The following is a 24,598-nucleotide window of genomic DNA, read 5'->3' as shown; positions in this document are numbered from 1 at the left end:
GACTCTGCACTCGCGGTACAAACAATACACAGATTTCAGCTGTGCTCCACGAGTCTAGCTATACACGCCAGTTTCATCTCACGACTATGCTCCCGCTGTTGAAAGCCTCCTCTTTACAGCCCTCTACTCACACTGAACAGGACAATCCCATCAAACAGTAATCATTCTCGGCAATCACCATCTATCCAGCGAGAGTTCTCAGCTAAATGTCGTAATAGATGGAGATCTTCTGCTGAATTCACGAGTTGAGGACGTCCGCGTGTATATAAATAGCCCTAGGGTCGACCACCTACAGTCGGATCACACATATTATGGCTCCTCGTACTCTCGACAGTCGGATCACACACGTTCAGGCTCCCCATACTCTGGACAATCTCCCACTCGAACTCTTCTGGCTTATCACCGAGTTTCTGGACGACGAATCTCTTGGTGCTTTACGGTGCGTGTCCGAGGCACTCAAAGCCAAAACCCAGACATTCTGGCTATGCAGCCGCGTGCACCCGCTCTCCATCCATATCGACCCGGAAGATCCAGGACGCGTGCGCATCCGGCCCGAGAAACCATACGCCGCGCCTCGCGCCCTGCCCAAGCAGTACTGGGCACTGCAATGCGCGCGGCAGCTGATCCTCGAAACCTACGAGCGCAGCCGGCAGATCCAAAGTGCCTCCGAGGCCAGTATGGTCACGCTGTGCCGGCTCCTGAGTGACACTTCGGCCCTGCAACCGCTCACGCTTCAGGCTTTGACACTCTGCGCCCGGGATCCCCGCGAGCAGTGGCTCGGCTACCTTGACTGTCACCGGACCGTTCGTACCAATCCCTTCTACACCGCGGGGCTCCGCGCCAAGTTCTCCACCCACTGGAGCCAGCTCACGCAGCTGATCGTCCACATGCCCGGCTCGTCGGCCGCCGAGGGGACGCTGAATGCCCTGGTGGGGTGGTGCATCCTGCCGCATGCGCCGCGGCTCGAGGACTTCCGGTTCTTCTGCGCGCCCCGCCACCGCGACCGCACACCGCACGGGTGCATGGTCGGCAAACTGGCGGCGTTGAACCCCCGGCCACGGCTGAAGCGGCTGGAGATCAATTTTCGCTTCTTCGGGTATCACGACCACCACGTCATGGACGTGCTGAAGGCCTACGGGCGCACGCTGGAGACGGTCACCGTCATGAACCCGGCGCAGAACATCCCTCGGCCCAACTGCATCCTCGATCAGCTCAAGGCCGCCTGTCCTGTCCTGACGCAGCTGCTGGTGTGTGTTGTCGGGGGCGAAGAGGTGTGGAGCGCACTGTCTGGCCCCGCGGAGCTGTATGAGGAGCGGCCGCGGAGCGACGATGGCTGGCTCGAATGGGTCCGCGTGGATGGCTCGCCCGAGTGGCAGGACGAAATCACGGATGTCATTCCGCTGCGATCGTGGGACCTCCTTGTACCGAGTATTAAAGGGCGTGCTGTTGCTCCGGTTCGGTATACTTCCTGGGTCGCATCCGCATATCGTTCACCTGGTTTCCTTCCGCTTAGACTTAATTTCAAGAATTTTTCATCAGTATGCTTTCATCACTCTAACCACTTGAATCTCACTGCACCGTGCTTCACTCTTTCATTCGCACGGCCTATGTTCTCATGCGATGACCTTGCCTCCGTTTCCCTTGAATCAAAGAATCTCATAGAGCCGAGCGAGGCAAAATTACGCCCTCCTCTTCAAATCAGAGAGTTTGATTCGGAGTAAACCCACCACCTACGTATTCTTATAACCAACTCCTTCTTAACCCTACCTCTCACGGGTAACAAAACCGTTTTGCTCTTACCGCAAGGGAGTAAGTAGATCAGCCCGTCCGAGGCTGCAGAGACAAACACACCCGCCTGCGGACTACGCAGCGGCCCCGTCGCCAGCCCTACCCTAACAGCAGCTCAACCCTTTGCCCGCGGAGTCGCTGACACTCTCCCGCTCCCGCCCCTACCCCACTACACCCCTATCTGTTCCGGCGTGGTCTGGTAGCACCCCCATACCTGTGTAGGAAATATGTCGACCGTGGTAGCTATCGATCATCACAAATTACGGATCGAAGATAGTCCGTTCAGTATAATCGCCTGAGTACTTACTAGTAGAAGAGAATCAGACAAGACACCGAATGTAATAACAACAAAAATCGAAACAAAGAAATAACAGAAACAATAAGAACAATGGAAACAATGAGAACATTAAGTATAAGAACAATAATAATAATAAGAATAAGAATAATATGGAAGGGGGAAGGGTACTAGGTAAGTGATGTGATGAGGTGAGTGGTGTTCCCCGCATGGGATGGGGTTGGAGGAAAGCACTGATGCCTTACTTGTGCTTTTTTTTCGGTATGTACAAGGACTGCAGTGTGGTTAATGGTGGTAGATGGTGAGGTACATACAACACTAGGTAGCGAGGTTAATTTGCTGGGTTTGGGGCGCAGGGTCACGGTCCGACACCGTAGGTTTGGGTCGGTGGTTTGGGGCTTGGGGCTGAGGGGTTGAAGTCTTGGGTGGTTTGGGTGGTTTGGTTTATTCTTAGCAGTTACGGAGCTGTTAGACATAGTGTCGACAGCTTGGGGTGGAGGTTGTTGGGGTTCTGGGGCTTGGGTAGAGAGTGATGCTTCTGGAGTTCCTCGTACGTTAGGAGACTTGATGCACTGGAAGGTACGGTTCCAAGGAACGAATCTTAATGACATAATCACTCTCTACTAACTTAATGGGTAGATGAGGTAACTCCCGATTACCTAGTACGAAAACCTCGCGATAGACGATGCAGATGACGAGTGCGATTAAGCTCACTCAACCCCCATCGTCTCGTGGTATACTATTTCCCCCCCTTGTGCGTATACCTAAAGAGGATACCCCAAGCATACTCAGTACCTTCCACCGCTCAGCTCGGTTATCGCTCGCTGCGGTTGACCCGGATTTCGTATCCTCGATCCTGACTCGGCGTCATTCTTCCTCTGAGATGTATACTGTACTGTAGACCTGACTCTGCATCAGATCTGCATTTTGCAGTTGCATTCTGGTGTGATGCACCGGGCGTGTCAGTAACCGGAGCGGGCAGTTGCAATAACCCACGCTAAACCGTACCGAGACCAATATGGATGGTCTGGGCTGGATCACTGGATCTCAATGAACGGGCCGGCCCTAACGGTACCAGAGATGGATCATTGTTTACATACGGAATACTCTACTTTAGTCCACAGTAAAAACAACAAACCACTATGTACATACTGAGAAGAACGGCTAACTACAAAACCACAGGAAGAATATCGTCATCGGGAAATCTAGCCTACAACTAGGCCGTTTCTCATTTCTCAATGTCACACCGGCCCCGAATCCATTGGCTTCGACTCAACCGAGCAACGGACTCAACTCGTCCTGATTTACCCGTATTGTATGACAACACCCCGTCCCGTCCGTCCCTCTGTCCATCTGATCCTCTCCCCCTCCCCCTCTCTCTGCTGCTCCTCGCACCAGACTTGAGTGGGTATCCCTTCGCACTGTCTGATTAAGTACGATGCCTGTTCCCGGAAAATAAAGCAGAACTCACCATGTCCCTCCCCAGAAAACGATCATGGGACGATTAGGAGGGGGTGAGGAAATGGGATGCACCTTGACTGAGGAACGCGCACAGACGATCACTCGTTCGGGCAGCATCGAGGCTACCAGTACCGAGTAACGACCGGTGGGCTACGACCAACCCACGGGCCACGGGCCACGGCCCCTCTATCCACAGTCCACAGTCCACAGTCCACAATGCGCACCGTTGCTCTGCTAACGTAACCCACCATCCCCCCCTCCCCCCTCCCCCCCTCCCATCCCTCGGTTCAGGTACAGTGCCTACTGGGAAACTGGGACCAGTGATACAGTCGCCTCCCGAGTCATTTGCTCACCCAGGTACCAATCGTTCGGCCGCAGATGTGATGAGAAACCGTTTGAAGACAAACATCACGAACACCCAGAAGTTTAGCCCTGCCGCGCGGGTTTTGTCGGGCTGCGACGTTTACTGTATAGTGTAGGTAGGTACAGTACTTAGTAGGGTACTACCTAGGTAAGTTAGAGGGGTCAGTTTGAGCCGTTAATCGATAGGCTATCGATAACCGATGGGAACTGGCAGCCCCACCTTTCCCTCCTCCATCCATGGGATCTATCGCTATCATCCATCAGAAATCCTATCGCTTCTTGCCTCCAGATACCGACCACCACTGCTTTTTATTTTTCTCCCGTTCGGCAACGGCAACGTGATACTCCGGGCTTCAGCGAAGGATGGTGTATCTTGCTTACAATTTATGTGATGGACTGACTGACTGGTGACCTACGAAAAAGGCAGCGAGGGCTACTACGGAGGGAGGGGTGGAATGACCGACACCGACGGCAGTCAGTCCTACCGCCCTTCCACTCTCAACCAACCTTGGATTAGGTTAGCTTTGCGGCTTAGGGTTGACCTTCCTTTTGAGATCCAGGTAATCTGACCTCTCTAGCTTCGCTCGTTCTGCCTGCGAAAAGCCAGTCCTGCACGATACTGATGTGATGTGCATCGCATTTGAGGAGCTTATTGCGCTCTCTCCTATTGTTGTGTATTGTACCGTGCTGGAGTATGTGCAGTCCCTACCCAAGCGAAGCCATAGTAGATCTAGTGTATGCCCTGTGTGCACTGTGCACCCGGAGTCGACCGACCGAGTAAGTAGTCTACTCCGTCCGCATGGACCAAGAAGAAACCAAAAGTACGAATCCCAGCCAGAAAGGCTAGAGGGCGATCGGGGCCGAAACGAACGAAAGGACCGTGTGAGCGAGGGGAGGGCCTGTGAGGAAGATCACGGGCCAACTTCTTGTTCCTTTCCGTCGGTTGATCAGAGGGAAGCAGTAGCAGCAGCGGCACTGATGAACAAGTTAAATTAGATACTAACTAGAGTATATACTAGCGTATGTACATAGGTTTTTATGTCTACATGTATGTATGTGGTATGTCAGTAAAGTTTTTTTTTTTCGCAGGCAAGCAAGCGCCGCGCCCATGAGATAGATAGATAGATAGTCATGGAGCACGAGAAGCGTCATGATCGTTATTCGTTCGTAAAGAGGGACACTGATTATTCATGTTCTAACATTTTCCTCTCTCTCTCTCTTGTCTTGAGTCGTTCTTTTTATTTTATTTTTTTCCCCTGCCAGTTCCGCTGCACGTCTGCCCAACGAAGCATCCAATGATGGCGGCTCGTTAATCTCGGGAACAGTCAGAAATCCTCGCCTCGTCTTTTGACTTTTCCGCTGACCGCCGGATGGGCTTCTTCGTTTTGGCTTGGGCTTGAGGGAGAAGAATGGAGTAGGAACTAACTAAGGAGTTCATGGTTTGGCGTGCCGATGGGTCTGGCTAAGTCCATTGAAGCTAAAGGTGGGATTGATGGAGTCCCCTTAGAAGAAGAGTGGAAGCTGTGGGTTTGGTTTGAGATCCATATTCCATAGGATTGTTGGTACAACTTGGTAGTATACTATTAGGTACTACTAGAGACTGTAGCAGTACTATAATGGGCTTCCTGTTTGGGAAGTGTCATTATTTGATTCTTCCTGTTGTTGGTTGGTTGGATTATTTCTCTCTCTATCTCGATCTTTTATTTTTATTCTTTTTCTTTTACTATGTAGATTCTACTCGATCTCACAGTAGGTTCAGCAGGCATCCTGTGGGGGATTTGGGTCAGCATCGATTCTCCTGGAAATTAAAAAAAAAATCTCGCAATTAACCAGAATTATGTTTTTTGGAATTTAATCGCCTTTGTTTTGGATTTGGGAGTCTAATTCTAATTTAGTACGATTTGGATGCTTTCCCATTCTCTTGGTAGACAGACAGACAGACATTGTTCAGGGACCAACTTCAGGTTCCTATCTATCAAAGAGATCCTGACTGACTACAAGATCGAATCGATACTTGCAAGTTAAGTATATGTATGGACTCGTTCCCCTCCCGCTTGTCACTTGCTCTCTTCCCCTTTCATCAACATCATCATTACTATCAACACCCACCCATAACAACCACTTCACGATTCCAACAGAAATTGATATACTTCCTTCTTCTTCGCCCTCTTCCCTGCCTCCACTTTTGCCTCCTTCGCGCCTGCAACCACCAATCCTCTTCCTCCGTTACTCGCGCATTCTAAATACTCCCTCCCCCTTCCTCCTCCCCTCGTCGAGACCATTTGAGACATCTTTTCTTCTCATCGTCTCGCTCTTGTCTTACTTCCTACTTCTATCCTCATTATCTCTCTTGAACGATCATCGTTGCCTTTTGATCGCCCACCAGCCTCCATCGCCAACCCCGCACCTCATTTTCGACCTGTTTATTTTTTACACACCGCCTCTTGCCCAGTCGGTTCTATTACCACGACTGCTTCTCTTTGGGCCACGACCAACGCCTTCTTCTTCCTCTTCTTCCCCCATTTCTTCTCCCTCCATCACAACTCACATTATCTACCATCATGGCCAGATATTCCCAACCGTCATCATTTGACTTCTATCAACAATCCCCTACTACTTTGGATGCCAAACCTGCATTTCCCGAAGAGGATGAGATGAGTGTATTAGACGACAAGATCCTGGACTCTACTTCCCCCGATATGGCTTCCTCAGCTGCCGACCACCGCAGACCCTCATATGATCATGCACCCGACGCATACACGCATCGAGATTCCGTCTGGTCCGACTTCTCTCATTCTGTCTCTAGCAATCAGTCCCGCCACAACTCCCAAGTCGGCCACCCGTTCTTTGAATCCGCCCCCAATCCTTTCATGCGCGTCGACGGCGCTCACCCGTCCGCAGCATACGCTCAGCAGGCCTCGTGGGCCCTGTCCAAGGACTCGGGCGCATGCACTCCCACCGCCATGTACGAGCACTTCCCTTCTGAGCTCGACCACAGCGCCTCCGCTCCGTTCGCAGGCGGCGCCGTCGGTCCCGTCAGCACCATCAACATCCCCTCCATGTCTTACCGGCCCGGCATGGCCTTCGCCCACCCGGCCGCCGTGGCTATGTCGCCGCAATCGAGTCAGGGTTGGATGCCTGCCGCCACCGACATGGCCGATGCCGTGGCCCGTCCAACCAAGAGTCCCACCTACCGCAACAGCTCCCCGTTGAGCATGCGCCGGGACGGCATCCGCAAGAAGAATGCCCGCTTCGAGATCCCTGCAGAGCGGACGCTGAGCAACATTGACCAGCTCATCAGTCAATCGACCAATGAGGAGGAGATCAAGGAATTGAAGCAGCAGAAGCGGCTGCTGCGAAACCGCCAGGCAGCGTAAGTGCCCCCTCCTCCCACGCGCAATGACATCATTAACCACACATTAGACTGGACTCCCGTCAGCGCAAGAAGCTGCACACGGAAAAGCTGGAAGAGGAGAAGAAGCAGTTCACGCAGATCATCAGCGATCTCGAAGAGGAGCTGCAGAACATGCGCCTCCGAGAGGCGGAGCTCCTTCGTGAGAAGAGCGAATGGATGGCCGCCCAGCAGGAGATCACCCAGTACATCAATACGATGCACATGGAGAAGGACGAGCTGATCCGCGTGCACACCCTCGAGACCGCTGAGCTTCGTAAGAAGAACAACATTCTCAAGGAGACCGTGGAGAAACTCGAGCGTCACGCCAGACCATCCGCCCCCTCGAATCTGCCCTCGGAGTTCTCTGACTTTGAGAACTTGACGATGGATAGCAGCCCCTGGGAGGACTTCACGATGGTCAACAGTCTCTCTCTGGATGCCGAGGCAGTTGCCGCCCCGTCTGCCCAATCGACTTCGATGGTTGTCGCATCGAACGAGAAGGACAAGGCGAACAGCGACTACCCATTCAGCTGGAATGCGTTCTACATGTGCCTGCTGTTCGGCGCGTTCGTGGCATCAAACGGCTCCTCGCTTTCTGCTCGCTCCATGCCGCAGCTCTCGGAGGAGTACCGCGCGGAATCAGCCAACGTGCTGAAGGCCGTATTGTCGTCGTCTCCTCCCGAGCTCGCCCAGCCGATGGGTCAGGCCGCTGTCGCTCCCTCGGCTGCTGGCGTTATGCCTAGCACCATCACTGGCGCCCAGATGGCCCAGATGACTGGCACTGCGGCGCCGTCCAACCTTGATGAGCTCCACAGCACCCTGGTCATGCCCTCCAAGCAGCAGGAGCACGAGCAGGTCTTTGCTCTCAATGCGGACCAGTACAACTCTTTGACTACTTACGACGATGCTGGTGTTGAGTACAAGCAACAGCAGCCATCGAACCTTCAACAAGCTCTGGCTGCCATGAGAGGCAGTGTCCAGAGCAAGATGTCGACGAAGGTCACCTCCGACGTCTACTCACGATCTCTAATGTGGGACCGGGTCCCTGAAAAGGTGATCCGCGACTTCCGCCGCATGGTCCAAGACTGTGGTGTCTCTCCGGTCAAGGAAGAGGACGCCAATTTTGGTCACTAGTAGAATTTTTGATCCTGGGTTGGTGGCTCGCCATCGAACCCACCCCACCCACCTCCGCCTCTCCTCCATTTGCCTGCGTTTTTTCTCTGCGTCCACCACAGACATTTTAAGCGGCCTGATTGAGTTCTGTTGCCTTCATCCTTTCGCCTTCTGCAACCTTGAGTCTTCTGGGAAGACCAACTTTCTCTCCAGCACAGTGACAGTGCCTTTTTTAACGACCCCACGACTGCTTGGCCCGGATAAGCCAGAATGATTAGCCCATATATACATAGACAGCTTTACTCAACTTACCAACTAACCAACTTACCAAACCATTCACTTCACCTCGGTTGGATACATCTGACGGCTAAGCAATTACATTGATGAATCACGTCTGTCAAATTAGCGATGCTGTTGTTCTTTTTTATTGCCGGCGCGCTTACGCTTTTTCTTTCTTTCGGCTTCGCCGGCTTCACCGGCGTATATCTATGATCAGGCTTCCTGCCCCCTCACGATGGGGTGGCAAATACGGGCTTACCTTGCATTCGTGTACATGCTTACACAACTTACGCGAGACTGACTCAGTTTACTTCTTGCACATTCGCTTTGATCCAGAACATATTCTCCAAGGTCGGTGGTGGCAGCCTACCTTGGAATTCGTGCACACACACTTTTTACCGGAATACGCAGAGGACCTCTACTGTGATTATCTCCGACGAACAAATTAACAGGCGGGAACAACAGAACAAACGGGACGGAAACTTGACTTTGACTTTGACATGCTCTAGCGCAGCGCTTCTGATCTGGATTTTCGTTGCGGCGTGTTTTTTATTCAGGGTTTATTTGATTTTGAGTTTGCATTGCGAGGATACTGGGCTGGGAGCCGAGGGCGGCAGCTTTTATGATTATGTGTTACGATACGATGCTATGTTATGTTTTTGGGAGGGGTGGTTTAATGTTTACGATGATGATGTTGATGATGGTTTGTTTGGTTTGGTTATGGTTCTTGCTTCTGGATTTGGATTTTGTGGAGTCTTCTTCGGGAGGTACTCCGACCTTCTTTCTCATTCTCCTTTGTCAGACAGATTTTCCTTGGAGCTTCTGCAGTTGTTGATGCAGTGCAGATTGCTGGAGGGAGCTTCCACTTGACCTAACTACTTACCCCTGATTACTGGTTAACGACCAACTGACTGCAGCAGTTGGTTGATGCTGGTGGTTATGGTTGTGATAGTGGGTTGGTGGCCGTCAAGTCCCCATATTCATTCTTTTGGTACAGAATTGCATACACCCGTCTCTTTTGTCTGCATCTGTGCATTTACCGGTGTCGGTGGTGTATATAAAATCTGCTCTGACAATGCATTTGGGGATGAGTTTGGGGATCCTGGTGGTTGGTAAGAAAGTCTGTAGGTTTCTGTAACTGGTTCCGTTGAGCTGGAGCAGTAGAAGCAGAATTCAGTGCATCGAGGAACTAAGAATGATGCTTGCTGTAGGAGTGAGACGGGACACTGCCTCGTCGCTTCGAGATTTCCGATGAGAATGAGTACGAGAACGTAAATGAGAGATCCGAGCGAGCATCCTCTCTTGGCTCTCTGTGTGGATGGACCACTGTACTGTATGTATACTTCAAGGTTCGTGCATTTCCTAGGCATAGACATAGATGGGAGACGCGTTGTCTGGCCGGGGGAGCTTAGCAAGTCGCTGTAGCTAAGCAGGAGCTGTAGCTGAGCTGTATGGAGCTGTAGCAGGAGCTGTAGCTGAGCTGTATGGAGCTGTAGCAGGAGCAGCAACAGGACCAGGACCAGGACCAGGACCAGGACCAGGACCAGTAGTAACAGCAACAGCAATAGTAATAGTAGGAGCAGTAGCGAGCCGGAAGTTTAGCCATTACTTGCCATTGCCGTTGCCATTGCCGTTGCCATTGCCGTTGCCATTGCTATTGCTATCACCATAAGAGCGATGGGGTGTATGCACAGTTCATCCAGGTTCACTCCGGGCTTCGAAAGGGGATGGGGATATACAGTAGATACCCACGCTCTGCGAAGAGGTAACTTAGGTTCGGTTTGGTTCGGTTCGTGAGAAGAACTTGAAGTGATGGGGGTGACTCGATGTATGTTGATGCATGCATGCATGCATGGTATGTATCGATGTAAGTATGTTTGCCTTTGCGTTTGCGTTTGATGCCCACGCTGGATGGGATGCGTTCATGTACAGTACAGTAGTTCCCGTACCGTACCGGATGTCTTGTCATGGTGGGGATTGATATGTCTGGGTGGTGGATGGATATGTCTGGGTGATATGGTATGGTTGGGTTGGTAGGTGCGCGCGCTCCTTGCTTAACTTACTTTTGCGGGATCGTTCTCTAGTGGAGGTGTAGGGGTGTTGTTCATGACTCTGGCTAACGTTATTGTTGATTGGGAAGGTTTATTGTCAAGACTGTTTCCAGGACGGATGAGATGGAATAAATGTGATGAGGTGGGTTGGGTTGAGTATACGTATACGTATACCCTTCTCGAAGGATATACTGGTCCCTTCCCTGGGCCATTGTCTATGCGCAGGACTTGTGGGGATACGGCTACACCTACACCTACACGGTCGTGGGACGAGGATGGGGGATTTCTTGAAACTCGAGATTAGAGGTCCAGAATGAGCCTTGGACTAGGGTTGTCATTCAATGGGTTGGGCTCTTTGTGTTGGAGGATGACTGAATTCATTATCTACTGCTCTAGACTGGCTATTGTTGTGTTCGTTACAGCGGAGTAAAGGTTGTAGAGTGTAGTGACGTCCAAAGAGAAGATGACGTGAAGGGGTCATGTCAAGACTGAGTCTAGGTCCACGCTCTATGTGCAAGGTCTGTGTCCCCTGATGTCGACATGTGAGGCGGGATGGTCGGCACGTTGTTGACGCCTGCTACCGAGAGAGACGGTCTCAGTCGCAGCCTTGTTGCTAGGGTATCAATTGTTCATTCATGTTCAGCTCAGCTCGCTCAGCACCACACCCCCAAAAGACCACGGCCTGATCGTGGACTTAGGCGGGGCTAGACCGTCGTCATCGGACCAAATTTACCAACAATCCATAAAAGCATGCTCAATGCGGGTTGTACTTGTCCTTCCAGATCCTGTCATCATCCATCAAAAACGTCATGTCAGCCTGAGTACTGTACTTCACTCGGTAGTGTAGTTCAAAAAGAGGGGAACGGGCAGTTGGTTGGCTGGAAGCGTCCCGGCCAAAAATCCACGAGCGCCTATCAATGCCCCCCATCCGCTGCAGGTGATGCGAAGACTACTAGGTAAGAACCTACCAAGAATTCCCCAAGGTTTTGCTCCCTTTCTCCTCCGCCAATCGATAGTATTTGGCGGCCGCGAACTATGTCCCTAAATTAGTTCTTATCTTTTCTCCATGGAGACCACCTTAAAGTCCAGAGTGATGCGAACGAGCCTCAAAATATTGATGCCCGAGCTGAAAAGCTCCCAGGGGTAAGGAACTTACTTTGTCCTTCTTCCCTCCAAACCCTTCCAAGTAGCACCAAGCAACCTCGTTCATCGCGTCCGTATCGCCGAGGTTGGCGGCGGTCTCATAATACTGTCGTGCCGCGACGGGGTCCTTCTTGACGCCCCAGCCATTCCTAAAGCAGTTGGCCAGCTCGAAGATCGCCAGCGTCAGCTCGCCCTTGGCCGCTCCCCCTTTCTTGATGCCGGCCTGGAGCGCCTCGGACTCGACCGAGGCCGAATTGGCCGCCGCGGCCGATAGATACGTAATCGCCTTGTCCTGGTCTGGCGCGCATCCCCAGCCATGTCTAAGAACGGGGGGGTCAGTCAGTGTCAGACTGATGAATTTCACCGAGCCAACGAGAACCGTAGTCAGGTCTTACCGAAGTGCAAGCCCATAGAGCACTTGACTGAGAGCATTGTTGGCCCCTTCAGGATCGGCTAAGTGACCAAACATCTCGGTCGATCGTTCCAGATCTACCGTCATGCACACAATGTTAGCGATGACCGCACAACCCTAAAGAAACTCCCGCAAAGGACGAACACATACCTCCAGCTTCATGCAGTCGAATAGCCTCCTGGATATTAACCTATTCTCGCCCCGGCGTCCCGCGTCAGCCACACAACCCCTTATTATCCTCCCACCCAGACCGGCAAAAAACTTACATCGCCATCCGGATCATTAATCCGACTGCAACTCGAACTGCGTGACCGCGACGCCACCGCCCCGTCCATCCCAAACCCCGTGGGCGTGGTGGAACCGGTCGGCGACAAACACGCCGCGAACTGCGGATTCCGTTGCACCAGCACCGTCGCCCGCCGCTCCCACTCGGCCTCCACATCCTCGCGCGCCGCCGCAGCAGCAGCATCGCCATCCCCCTTCCCACCACTAGTGATTATCCGCGGGAGATCCGGCGGGACGTTCACGGACGAGGAGCTCGAACTCCGCGACCACCCGCCACCGCTGCCGCTACCACCGCTACCACCGCCGCGGTCGAGATGCAGCAGATGCGACAGCCGGCCTTCGCCCCAGGCTCGCGGCGGGGACGCCACGCCTGAGGATTGTGAGGGAGCTCGCGACCGACGAAAGGGGTTGAGGGATTTGCGATGGTGGGAGGACGGCGGGGAAGCAGCCGCAAGTTGTTGTTCTGTGGTTGTTGTGGTGGTGGTGGTTGGTGCTGGTGCAGAGGGGTCCGGGGCATCACCCTCGAAGACGGGCGGGCGGATCACTTCTTGGGTGGTGGTGTCGGTGCGGATGAAGGTGAATTGCGGGACGGTGGGATTGCTGCTGTTCACGGGCGTGGTGGGTGCCATCATCCCTCCTCCAGCAGTGGTGGACCCATACTGGTTGGTAGAGGTGGATGTGTTTGTGTGTGTGTTGGTGTTGGTGTTGAGGGATTCCTTATGACGTTGGAGCTTGTCGCGAAGTGGCATTGTTGCGCAACCCGGGGGAGAAGAGCCACGGACTCGGGAAGTATACGGCTTATCGCGGAGGGAATGGGAAAAAGTGGAGACGGGGGGGGTTTTTTCTTGCCGGGTTGGGATTTCCCCTTGGAGAGGGGGAGGGAAATGGAGAGAGAGGGATTCTGGAGGAAGAATTAGGGAAGTAGCAGACACGATGAGATTGAAGATTATACGTAGCAGTAGTTGTAAGGTAGTAGTCGGAAAAGCAGGAGTAGGAGTAGGAGTAGTCGAAGTTAAACCAGTGAGATTCACTGCCAGCCTTCTCTTCTTTGACCTCTTCTTACTTCGGTCGGAGTGTGCGGCGGCGGGCTGCAGCAGGCATAACAAGAATAAAAATAATAAGCGCTGGGAGGTTCGAAGAGGCTGGGGGTGCAGAAAGAAAGTCTGTTCCAACCACAATCATCAATCAATCTATCCATCGAATCGATCATAATAATAACACCTGGTGGTTATAAGGGGAAATTCCATCCACGGCCCAAACCCAACCCATGGTTGGACCACTGCAGTTCACCCCGGGCTGTCGGCTTGGCGGCAATTTCTTTCATCGCGTTTTAATTGCTTTTTGTCACATATTGAACACTCAAAGTAATGAGGTGAGACGTTGATGAGAGTCCTTGTACTGTACGTACGTGGCGTGGCGTCTGGTCCACGGACACCCCTGCTGATTCATTGTGTCCATTTAGTATTCGTCATGAGGTTAGGTGTATTTCGATCGTTCCATATATTACATTGTTGCATGGCTAGCCTGGAAGTCTATCTCTGCAAGTCATAGGTAGACTACATGTAGAGAATTGCAATAGCAGGCAGAGCTCAGACTCAAGACTACTCGGTGTCATGGCGGTCAGGTTACAGTTACGACTAAAAATCTTGGACAAATGCTGAAGTCGAAGCTTTATTCGTAAGCTCTTACTGGTATACCATGATTGTCGACCAATGGTACTTGGTATTTCTAACTGATAACAGAAATGATCTTTAATTTGTACATGAGTCTTATAGCAAAGCTATCCATGTCGAGTGCATTTACTGAGCCTTGGAGGACATGATGCCTGGATCGAATATTAGTATGCGATGAGAGCACGGACAAATCATCAACTTACGCTCAACATCAGCAACACTCTGCTGGAGGATCTGCTGGAGAACCTTGGGGTTCTCGAGCTCCTTGTGGATCTTGGCAATGACGCTGTCAGCAAGCTCGCGCTGCTGGCGCTGCTTGACCTGACCCTCGTAGCGGACCCAAGAGTCAAGGACCTGCTTGGCCTCGGTGGCCAGAGCAGTGCGCTGCTCGAGCTCGTAGGCCTTGGCCTCAAGCTGGGCGGTTTCCTACGTCATCGTCAGCAACGGCCCACACACTCGACGCCAGAGATCATCGGTGCTCGGAGATGAGCAGCAAGGGAGGGGGTACCTTGGAAACAGCAAAGAGCTGCTTGGTGACCTCAACGACACCGGACAGCTCCTTGACGTTCTCCATACGCTGCTTGACAGCGTTGGTGTGGTCGGCACGGGCAGCGTTGAGGATGTCCTTGTGCTTCTGGACCTGACCCTCAGCCCACTCACGGTAAGCGGGACCACCGTACTTGAAGACGGCAGTGAAGACGCTGAGCAGACAGAAAGCAGCCACGGTTTCCTCGTTCATCACGTAGAGCTCGTTGCTGATGGCGGCGATGGACAGACCGGCGGCGGCGGAGAGGGTGGCAGTCTTGGAGACCAGGGAGTTGCCGGGGAGAGCATCGAGGATGGACTGAGCCTTCTTCTTGGGGTCCTCAGTAGGGACGCTGGAGGCCGAACGGGACGCGGTCAAAGTGGCAGTGATGGGAGCGACATTGCGCGTGGGAAGGGTCGGCCGCAACCGGGCGGCACCTAGCGGAGGGGTTAATGGTTAATGACCAATGTCAAGTGGGTAGACCAGGCTTCAAGTAAAAGCGGGCATACCGAGGGTGCTCTTAGCCAAACGCGAAGCCATTGTAGCGATGGACAGGAACCTTGACAGGGTGTGGATGGGTTTGGAACGGAAATGAGGAGACTGAGTGAGGTTCGGGATGGCGGTTTGGGCGGTGCGGAAGACACTAAACCCCTTTGGGGCTGGTGTCGTGGGCCGGAGAAACCGCCTAACCGAGGAGCAGGAGATTCTCTCTTTCTCTTCTTATCCCCAAAAAATTATGGTTGATCTCGGAAAAGAAAAGTGGCCCTGCGGTGGACTAGCGCTCCTCCATTCAACGCCCGTTTTGCGATTTGTCGATTCTGTCCACGATGCCTGCCCCGATCGCCACGGCTACGGCCTCCAAGAAAAGAAAGAATGTCAAGGAGAGCGGCGTGCCTTCGTCGAAACGCCGTGCCGTCGCCGACACTGAGTCCGCCGATGCGACGGCCGACATCCAGCGGCTGGAAGACCAAATCTCCGAATCGCGGAAGCACTACAACAACATCGCAACCCTGATTTCCATGCTCACCACCCAAGGATCTGCCAAGAAACCGAATGTCCCCGCTGCGTTGGCTCTCTGTCGTGTATTCAGTCGATTGATCGCGGGGGGGAACTTGACCGATTCAAGCCGGGCCCCCGAGAACGAAAAGATTATTGTTGCTTGGTTGAAGGAGCGGCTCAAGGAATATCAGAAAGCCCTGCTCTCTATCATTCGCGAGAGCGATCCTTCGTCTCAGGTTCGTTCCTGCGGTGCCATCTCCAACGTGCCCAGAAATATACTAAATGTCGGTCGAATAGATCACCGCCTTAACCTTGTGTCTCTGCATTGTCAACGAGCGCGCCACACATCTTCCCGGCGAAGAAGGTATCTGGTTGACGGGTCTATTCAAGAATGTCGTGGAAGCGGTTGTGGAGGCCAACAATGGCCAAGCGGTGCTGTCCGAGTTCATCGAGAAGGCCAAGGAGTTCGAGGACGTGCGCTACTACACCTTCATACAGATCTCGTATGGCAACCTCGTTCATACCGCTCGCACGGTCTCATCAAGCTAACGTCTGGTCTCAAGTGAATACGCAAGCACCCCACGCAGCTCCAAAACCATCGACACATTGATCACCATCCTGTCGGCATGCGACTCGATACCCACGCCCGAGCACGAGTTCGAGAGCTTCTACACGAAAACCAGCCAGAGCAACAAGCGGGTGGTGTCGGCGAAGTCGCACAAGAAGCACGCGCAGGACGCCTGGCTGGCGATCCTGCGCAACACCCTGTCGGAGACGCAACGCAAGCATCTGCTGCGGATCATGGTGCACAACATCGAGCCGTGGTTCCTGCGGCCGGAGCTGCTGATGGACTTCCTGACGGACTCGTACAACGTGGGCGGGGCGACCTCGCTGCTGGCGCTGTCGGGGCTGTTCTACCTGATCCAGGAGAAGAACCTGGACTACCCGCAGTTCTACCCGAAGCTGTACTCGCTGCTGGACGCGGACCTGCTGCACTCGAAGCACCGGTCGCGCTTCTTCCGCCTGATGAACACCTTCCTCGCCTCGACCCATCTCCCCGCCGCCCTCATCGCCAGCTTCATCAAGCGCCTCGCCCGCCTCGCCCTCAACGCCCCGCCGCCCGCCATCGTCGCCATCGCCCCCTTCATCTACAACCTCCTCAAGGAGCACCCCACCTGCGCCTTCATGCTGCACCGCCCCATCCGCGACGCCGACCGCCAGGCCCTCCTCGCCGCCCGCGGCATGGACGACCCCTACGACCCGCGCGAGCCCGACCCCGTCCGCTCCCGCGCCCTCGACAGCAGTCTGTGGGAGCTCGAGACCCTGCAGTCGCACTACCACCCCAACGTCGCGGCGATTGTCCGCATCCTCGCCGAGCAGTTCACCAAGCAGTTCTACCACCTCGAGGACTTCCTCGACTACACCTACCAGGGCATGCTGCAGGCCGAGCTGGGCTCCGAGGACAAGCCGTTCAAGCGCATCCCCGTCGTCGAGTACCAGATCCCCCGCCGCATATTCACAGACCGTCTGCTGGAGGAGGACGGCGGCGAGGATACCGCGCCGGGCAGTTTGCTTCGAGGGCTGTGGGAGTTTGCATAGGCGGGGTTAGGAAGCGGCGCAGGGTTTACGACTTAAAAGCAAGATATCAACTAACTTACTGTACATAATTAGAAATATATCTCTATCCATCTCTTCCAACACTTGTTTAAGGATTGTAGTTCCCTCCGAGTTTCGGAAAGGGGGGGGGGGGAAGGTAGTAATTGCTAATTCTAATCTATTCTATCTAAGCAACAACATCCGCATTCTAAGTAGCATGATTGCACGAAGGAGTGTGGTGGTAGTGGTGGTATCGCTGCCCTCCTAACCGGGGAAGGAAGCACAAGGGTAAAAAAAATCAAAAAGTCTATCATTTCATCGCAAAAGAACGGGCGAGCCACTTTCAGTCAGAAGAATGACGCAGCCGACGATCATAATGTTCGGGAAAGATGCACCGGCATCGACAACGACATCCACGCGCCATTCGCCGCGGACCCGGACGACGCGGACGAGGACGACCAAGCCTGCGTCCCCGACACGGCCAACGTACTCACCGGCCTCCGCGTGATATACCGGGTATCCGTCCACGCAGCACCGGCCGCGACAACCGCCGTGGCCCCCGCCGACCCCTCGTCCTCGCCCCCCGGATAATAGTCACAGTAGACATCCAACGCAAACACCCCGCGCTTGAGATCATCCAGCAACTCATCACTGACCTTGACGGGGATGGCCTCGAGCCGCGCGCGCATCTGGGCCAGAATCGCCTGGGCCTTTTTCCTCCGGCGCCGGCGCCGCACCCCGACCTCGTCCTCCATGCGCTCGAGCAGTCCCAGAATCTCGCGCTCGGTGTGCAGCGCCGTCGCGACGGCGTGGTGCACCCGCTGCGTCAGCTGGTGCAGGTCGTCGGCCACGGCGCGGAACAGCGCGTCGATGCGGCCCAGCGCCTGCGTGACGTGCGCGGCCAGCGCGCGCCCGAACCGCCGCCCGTAGTACCGGTTCCAGAACTCGATCCAGTGGAGCAGGCCGATGCGGGATTTGCGGAGGCGCGTGAGTTCCAGGATCGTGATCACGTTGCGGCAGAGGGTCAGGGTGTAGAGGGCTGTGCGGCGGGTGGTTTCGATGAGGTGGTGGTGCGTGGGGGTTGGGGTTGCGGTTGGGGTTGCGGTCGTGGTGCTGTCATGGCTTTTGAGGCGGTAGAATCTTTGGGTTTGCGAGGTGGTGGTTGTTTGGGTCGTGGGGGCTGTTTCCAATGGAAGGCTCGGGGCTGTTGGTGCTGAGGGGGTGTGGGTTAGGGTTGCAGTGGATGTTGATGGTGAGGATGATGATACACCGGGCACAGGTATCACGGCTATGCCTGCTTGTAACATTCCAGATGCTGGGTTTTGAAGTAGTCCTGGCTCAGATCATAGAAGAGAAGTGGCGGATCGTAAGCTGAGTCTGGGTGGTAGCGACAGACGAGGTTATGAGGGTGTGGAAACGAGCGTGGCAGATGTTAACGAGTGACTCGACTTTTTTTTACGCCATTGGTATATAGAGTGTTAAGAATGGTAGTTGGTTTCGAAGCGAGAAGGAGACAGAGAGAGAGAGAGTAAGAAGAGAACATGGTGACAGGATCCTCAATCAGGGTTGAGCTCGTCCTTTTCTTTCTCTTTCACCTTCCCCATCCCCCATCGTGGAAGGAACAGACGAGCGTGCAGTGGGAACTCGGAAAGCAACAGTAACCTTCGTGAGAAAGACCCAGTGATGCATCCGGTCACTGGACCCATCATTGAAGCTTGATGAGCTTTGCATCGGGCTGAAGAGCCGATAAACTTTGGCAATCGACCCCGTGCAATGCGTGCTGGAGGTGAAGTCCGCTGCATCTCCGCTTTCGGTAATCGGCAGCCGGCATCGGGAGATTCGGGGGCAGATGTCACCGTTACGATTCTTGAACCGTCCCGATCGTGAGCGAGCGATTCCGCAAGAAGTCTGGCTTGGTTGAGGAGTGAGTCGGCAAAGCGAGACTTTGGGTCTGCCGTGTGTCTGCTCAGCAGAGGTGATGCCGTGAACGTCCTGTGTCTGAACGGCAACCCGTCTTGGGGGGCCTGTCGATGCGCCAAGACTTGGTATAGAAGATCGGGCCTGCATGAACCACATGCTAGCGAATCGAGTGACTTCATCAACGGTGATGATCGGCCAGGGGTAAGATGAGCGAAGGTTGCCTCGATCGTGGCTGATATGGGGTTGATCTGCTGCTCTCTCCACTCATTTGCTGTGTTGCCCCTTGCAGGTAAACACCCTCCACCCGCATTGACATTTTTCCCCAAGGTGGAAAATCAAAACAATGAGTCTACTTTGTGTAGGAAGTAGTGTTTGGCAGCTTGAAGGCCTTTCTACCTTCTATCAAGGTGTCTGAAGTGAGGGAGTGATTATGCTCAGAACCCTATTCCCATGACGTGCCACAATTCTCGTTCATGGCGAAGTGAGACTCTTGACCTCTCTCATTGCTGTGCTTTCTTCCTCTGGATCATCACGAGTCACGCAGCAGTGCTTGCATTCCTGGACGATCCAAGGGACCATTCTGCGAGAACGAACCACACGGCAGTAGACAGTATTCAGTCAGCACCTGGATGGACACGAACAGCTACTCCCAGCACTGCTGCTCGGATGGTATTGTCGGCAGTACAGCATGAGTCGAGCTTTCCATGATGAACTCACTCTCTTGTGGGCTATGATCCTGAGCGCCACCCGTAAAGCCACGAGCGAGCAGTAGACCTTGGAGTTGTGCTGCTCAGTCATTCCCCAGCTTGTTGTTGTACTCATGCCGGGTACGAGCCCTCCTCCAGGAATGCTACAAACCAAGCCCGGCATGTGCGCCCTTTCGCCTCCGTTGGCATTCAGGCAGATCTATTGTTTGGCAACGCGTTGTTTTGGTCGTCAATAAAGATCCATCTTCTGGCTGAAGCCTTCTGACGGCCTTTCTTTTTCTACCTTGCTCTCGCCCTCTCACTCCACCACAGATACTTCGCGCCAGTCCTGGGTCCGACAAGTCAACGAGGTACGTATTGTTGTTTTCGATACTAACCACAGCGAAGAAGGCATAGTCTGTGTCCTTCGATATCTAGCAGGTCCACAAGAGTCAGCCGGGTTCCTTTGACATCGCTCTGCATCCCAGAAATCTCTCTGCGGCGGGAATATAGTAATCCAAGGCACTCAACACGTGAAGATCGTCTTTCTCATATCAGTCTATCACGACTCAATATCAAGATGCGCGCGTCAAACTCTCTTGTTGCGGCCTTCGCATGCCTGGCTCAGATCGGGATTGCCGAAGCAGCTTTGTCTTTCACCCAATGGCCCTCGGTCATTCATGCTGGCCAGCCTACCACTCTGAAGTGGCAGACGGACTCGGATGCTGTACGGCTGCTACCACTCCTTGATGTTGTTTTCCCTTCGCTAACGCATGATTTAGCCCGTGACCGTCACACTGCGGAAGGGCAATTCTCAGAACTTGGACACCGTCCAGACCCTGGCAAGCAATGCCCAGGGAGGCTCCTTCACCTGGACTCCGGACTCCACAATAGAGAACGGCGACGACTATGCCTTCCAGATCCAGCAGAACGGCTATGTGAACTACTCGGGGCTTTTACAGGTCACCGATGGGTCCCCAGCTACCCCAGCTACCGAGGCTGCGTCCACCCCAGTCCTCAAACCCAGCCCAACAACGCTGGTAGCCTCGGTTGTCCCTCCAGCTCCTAACCCTGCAACCCCGACCGCAACTGCATACCCCACCGACACAGCCCCTCACGACGAGATGCAGACAGTCCAGAAGGGCAATGATGGCCAGACTTTCACCGTCAATGCCGCTAACGACCCCAGTGCGAACGCAGCCGGAGCCGCCAACAGCAAGACTGCTATGGCTGCCTATATGCAGAGTGGTGCTGCCTCTGTTCGCGCGACGGGAATGGGCTTCGTGTTGGGTGCTCTCGCCATGGTGGTTTACCTCGTCTAGTAGACTTGAACGAACTTCCCGGTGGAGCTTGGCAGACATTGAACTTTGTCTTACTTGGTTGTCAGGACTTGTTCGTGTGTGCCTAGGTTGATTGTTCTTCTTCAGATCAACTCGCATGAGACCGAGCGGTGCTGGGATTGCTCTGGGCGACAGGCGTTGGTTGAGGTTTTCATTTTTGCTTCTCTTTCCCTTCTGTTGTGTATATATACTGGTATCTCTTTGCAGACACTATAGGGGTCGGGCCGAGAGCGAGCCACAATCCTTTTCTCCGGACTGGGCTTGCAGATCAGCTCAAGACGCCATCAAAGTGCTCGATTTTTGTGCGATCAGATTGAATAATCCACAGTGCTGCCGCTGCTGCTATTAATAAATGATCTGACAGGACTGAATTGTACTTTGTTTGTAGATGACAGTTCCGAACGGTAATCAGGCAGACCAAACCTTGAAGGGAAGAAGACAAAGGATTGGGTGTCTTGAACATGACCGGTCATTAGTTGACCAGTTGAGTTAATTACCTAGTTAGTGGCGGCAAGAGAGTTTAGGCTTGACAGCCGATCGATCATATTATTCATTTAGTGGGAGGGTTCTTGATTGTTAAGTTACCAGTCATTCATTATCTATCATCTTCTAAGTTACTGGCTACTTACTCCATACTGTTGTTCTTGAATAAGACTGCACTTCCTCTCACTCACTCTTTTCCTTTCTGTTCTTCTTCCTCCTCCCCCTCCTCCTCCTCTTCTTCTTTTCTTTCTGTCTTCCTTTCTTCTATTCTAAACTACTAGTTTTACCACCAGCTTTGGGATCATTCCTTCTTCAGTGTCTATCTATTCTTACTGGATCTGCCAGGATCTTCAGATTAATCAGCCCAGTTTGTGCTGGCGCCACCCCACGTTGTGCTTGGACAGTGACGGTATGTTTTGGGAAGCAATTTACATCCGTACCTACAGACCAACTTCCTCATCGATCGATTTTTCTGCTGCATTTCTTCACCCTCTGCCAGCAGTCCCTCTCCCTCGTCCACCACCCGCAACTCCCCCCCTCGGAGAATATTTGTGATGTCTCGGCGATGAATAAGCATCAGACTGACCATCATTTAACTGTTCCTGCTGCAGATCTCCTGCAATCAAGCCTTGATCCACTTCGTGGTATGTGCTTTTCTGCTCTCCCCCTTCTTTCGACCTGTGTCGTCGCCATTCAATCGTCGTCGTCCGCACCATTCGTCCCCTTTCCCTGCCACTTCCACCCCTTCCAACAATTTCTTTGTTGACTTCCCCCCGGGTGGGTGTGCGCTGTCAGCTGCGTTTGGTTTGGCCTGGTTGTGTTTCCAGGATCGGGGCCGGGCTGGTTGTCAAAATCCAAATTGCCATCCTTCCCTTCTTCCCCTTACTGCGGCCCAACAACACGCCTGCTCTCCGGCCTGGGTTCACTCCCCTCTTCCTTCTCTGGAGCAGGTTCCTGCTTCGGATTCCTGCTCCGCTCTTCTTCTCCTGCACCTTTGCCAATTGCGGCGCTATCACCTTCATCCCAAAACCCAAACATTCCACCCCATTTCCCGTTATGGTCGGAATGGCCCGATTCGGTCGGGGCAGGAAGTCACCCAAGCCAGGAACCACCCATGCTGACCCGGACATGCTCTCGCTGCCTACGTCAGATCCCCGTCGAGCGCCTCGTGTCAGCCTTCCCCATGTGGAAACGCAGCTGAATATGCATCAATACAATGGACTCTTCAATGAAATCTCTACCTCAAACCAGCTGAATGGTGCTCCGCCCGCCGATTCCTCCCCAGGTACGTTTACCTCCGTCTGGATTTGCGACCCAGCGTCGGCTGGATAGACCCTCCAACGGCGCATCGTTCCCCCATAATCTACCGAGGGGCTAACCCCAGTTATGCGTATTGCGAAACAGAACCCGTGAGACCCACGTCCCCCAGCGGCACCAACGGCTTCGCGAACCACGAGACCAACCAAGATCCCCCGGCAACTGAATGGTCGTCGGCTGTCGGTCATGCGGCCACGGGCAAGTCCGGGCGCGTTATCCATAACCTTCAAGAAGAAGTCGCGCGCTTGACTCGGGAGTGTAGTCTCTATCGCTCCCGCGCCGAAGAGACGCAGCGCATGAACGACGCCTTCAAGGTTCAGGTACAGAACATGACCGAACGTCTCCGGAACCTCGAGCAAGCGAACGAGACGAACCTCCATGCGATCGTGCGGAAAGACAAGAAGATTGACGAGCTACGCGCGGAGGTGCAGACCGAGAAGGACCGGAGGGTTCAGGCGGAGGGCGAGGCCAAGAAAGTCAATCAACTGATGGGGGTCGCCCGGGACGATTTCCACCGCAAATGCGCCGAGTTGCAGGAGATCTCCAACCATTCGCGGACCCAGTACGATGTTCTGGCCAAATCGGCACATCGGGAACGAGCGGAACAGCAGAGACGGCTCAAGTCGATCAGGGATGATATCACGACCATGAAGAAGCAGTTCAACGACAAGAACACCAAGCTGGAGCGCTTGGATGCGATCATGGCCGAGAAGGACCGGGAGATTGAGCTCAACCGAGAGCGATTCGACCTGCTGTACGCCAATTTCCAGGTTTACAAGCGGACGCAAGACGAAGATCTCCGAACGCTGATTGAGACGGGCCGGCAAGACGATGCCAAGATCGATGCCGCCCTGACTTCGCTGAAAGAGACCGAAGGAAAGATGAAGTGGGTTATTCAACTCAAGCAGCAAGTCAAAGACGCCCAATGAATATTCCCAAGTCTATGACGGTCTAAGCAATTTTTTTTGCCAGGGGCCCCTTGGATTGACAGGCTCAAGTCAACGGCGGGCACGTTGACCACCTTGATTGTGGAAGATCTCGAGCCTGCAATCAAGCAGCATCCCAATGGAAATCCTTCGAATCCGCTGCGTCGACATGGCAGTCGTGATGGGGGACCATGAAACATGCATCTTCTGCATTCCATTCTTGTATTCTTTATTCTTCCCATGTCATCTCCAACCTTCATTTCTTCTGTTTCTTACCCACCGTCATTTTATTCATATTTGCTCCCTGGCATATCTCTGGGAGATATAAGGAGTTTGGGAGTGCTTGATACCCTGGGAAACATAGACCGTCATGTCCCTACTTGTCACTATCTTGTTCAAAGTACAGTGCTGTCCAGTTACAATATACTTCAGTATACTTTGATAGATGCCCGTCTAATCATAGAAACATTATGCTAATATGTTCTGTCTTGCACTTCTGAGAACGCCAAACCATCTGGTTGCTTGACGGTAAGGAGGTAAAGGATTAA

At 53.5% G+C, this 24,598-nt stretch overlaps 10 protein-coding genes across 10 annotated transcripts; 7 read left to right on the top strand and 3 right to left on the bottom strand.

The window, feature by feature from the left end:
* Positions 1-311: 311 nt before the first annotated feature.
* BO66DRAFT_442294 (uncharacterized protein) lies at positions 312-3,386 on the top strand (the record flags this gene model as incomplete). The annotated part of the gene is made up of 2 exons (XM_025651413.1): positions 312-1,459; positions 3,266-3,386. The coding sequence occupies 2 exons, from the start codon at positions 312-314 to the stop codon at positions 3,384-3,386; spliced, it is 1,269 nt and encodes a 422-aa protein (XP_025500090.1).
* A 782-nt stretch (positions 3,387-4,168) lies between these two features.
* Positions 4,169-5,112, top strand: BO66DRAFT_187399 (uncharacterized protein). The gene is made up of 2 exons (XM_025642428.1): positions 4,169-4,424; positions 4,486-5,112. The coding sequence occupies exons 1-2, from the start codon at positions 4,363-4,365 to the stop codon at positions 4,901-4,903; spliced, it is 480 nt and encodes a 159-aa protein (XP_025500089.1). The 5' UTR covers positions 4,169-4,362; the 3' UTR covers positions 4,904-5,112.
* A 1,197-nt stretch (positions 5,113-6,309) lies between these two features.
* Positions 6,310-8,616, top strand: BO66DRAFT_187249 (putative bZIP transcription factor). The gene is made up of 2 exons (XM_025642427.1): positions 6,310-7,280; positions 7,331-8,616. The coding sequence occupies exons 1-2, from the start codon at positions 6,469-6,471 to the stop codon at positions 8,433-8,435; spliced, it is 1,917 nt and encodes a 638-aa protein (XP_025500088.1). The 5' UTR covers positions 6,310-6,468; the 3' UTR covers positions 8,436-8,616.
* Positions 8,617-9,241: 625 nt separating this feature from the next.
* On the top strand, positions 9,242-9,618 carry BO66DRAFT_187243 (uncharacterized protein). Its single transcript, XM_025642426.1, has one exon. The coding sequence runs from the start codon at positions 9,342-9,344 to the stop codon at positions 9,561-9,563; it is 222 nt and encodes a 73-aa protein (XP_025500087.1). The 5' UTR covers positions 9,242-9,341; the 3' UTR covers positions 9,564-9,618.
* A 1,880-nt stretch (positions 9,619-11,498) lies between these two features.
* BO66DRAFT_332069 (HCP-like protein) lies at positions 11,499-13,213 on the bottom strand (the record flags this gene model as incomplete). Its single annotated transcript, XM_025644115.1, has 6 exons — positions 11,499-11,529; positions 11,713-11,777; positions 11,901-12,207; positions 12,283-12,376; positions 12,450-12,489; positions 12,566-13,213. The coding sequence occupies 6 exons, from the start codon at positions 13,211-13,213 to the stop codon at positions 11,499-11,501; spliced, it is 1,185 nt and encodes a 394-aa protein (XP_025500086.1).
* A 1,059-nt stretch (positions 13,214-14,272) lies between these two features.
* On the bottom strand, positions 14,273-15,350 carry atp4 (F1F0 ATP synthase subunit 4). The gene is made up of 4 exons (XM_025648071.1): positions 15,293-15,350; positions 14,766-15,220; positions 14,461-14,683; positions 14,273-14,409 (listed from the first exon to the last, which is right to left on the bottom strand). The coding sequence occupies exons 1-4, from the start codon at positions 15,321-15,323 to the stop codon at positions 14,384-14,386; spliced, it is 735 nt and encodes a 244-aa protein (XP_025500085.1). The 5' UTR covers positions 15,324-15,350; the 3' UTR covers positions 14,273-14,383.
* A 115-nt stretch (positions 15,351-15,465) lies between these two features.
* On the top strand, positions 15,466-17,432 carry noc4 (ribosome biosynthesis protein NOC4). Its single transcript, XM_025645976.1, has 3 exons — positions 15,466-16,018; positions 16,080-16,285; positions 16,346-17,432. Exons 1-3 carry the CDS (start codon positions 15,611-15,613, stop codon positions 17,379-17,381), a joined length of 1,650 nt encoding a protein of 549 aa, XP_025500084.1. The 5' UTR covers positions 15,466-15,610; the 3' UTR covers positions 17,382-17,432.
* A 527-nt stretch (positions 17,433-17,959) lies between these two features.
* On the bottom strand, positions 17,960-18,400 carry BO66DRAFT_305006 (uncharacterized protein; the record flags this gene model as incomplete). The annotated part of the gene is made up of 1 exon (XM_025643234.1): positions 17,960-18,400. A coding segment is annotated over one exon (441 nt), but the record flags the coding sequence as incomplete, so codon positions are not given.
* A 751-nt stretch (positions 18,401-19,151) lies between these two features.
* On the top strand, positions 19,152-21,501 carry BO66DRAFT_474404 (GPI anchored serine-threonine rich family protein; the record flags this gene model as incomplete). Its single annotated transcript, XM_025653138.1, has 3 exons — positions 19,152-19,261; positions 20,543-20,711; positions 20,767-21,501. 3 exons carry the CDS (start codon positions 19,152-19,154, stop codon positions 21,304-21,306), a joined length of 819 nt encoding a protein of 272 aa, XP_025500082.1. The 3' UTR covers positions 21,307-21,501.
* A 1,371-nt stretch (positions 21,502-22,872) lies between these two features.
* BO66DRAFT_331852 (uncharacterized protein) lies at positions 22,873-24,053 on the top strand (the record flags this gene model as incomplete). Its single annotated transcript, XM_025644110.1, has 2 exons — positions 22,873-23,065; positions 23,212-24,053. The coding sequence occupies 2 exons, from the start codon at positions 22,873-22,875 to the stop codon at positions 24,051-24,053; spliced, it is 1,035 nt and encodes a 344-aa protein (XP_025500081.1).
* Positions 24,054-24,598: the final 545 nt, after the last annotated feature.

Source organism: Aspergillus aculeatinus (genome assembly GCF_003184765.1).
Source record: "Aspergillus aculeatinus CBS 121060 unplaced genomic scaffold BO66scaffold_52, whole genome shotgun sequence".
NCBI classification, from domain to species: domain Eukaryota; kingdom Fungi; phylum Ascomycota; class Eurotiomycetes; order Eurotiales; family Aspergillaceae; genus Aspergillus; species Aspergillus aculeatinus.
The sequence above is the reverse complement of the archived record's forward strand: the minus strand, read 5'-3'. Positions and strand labels throughout refer to the sequence as shown.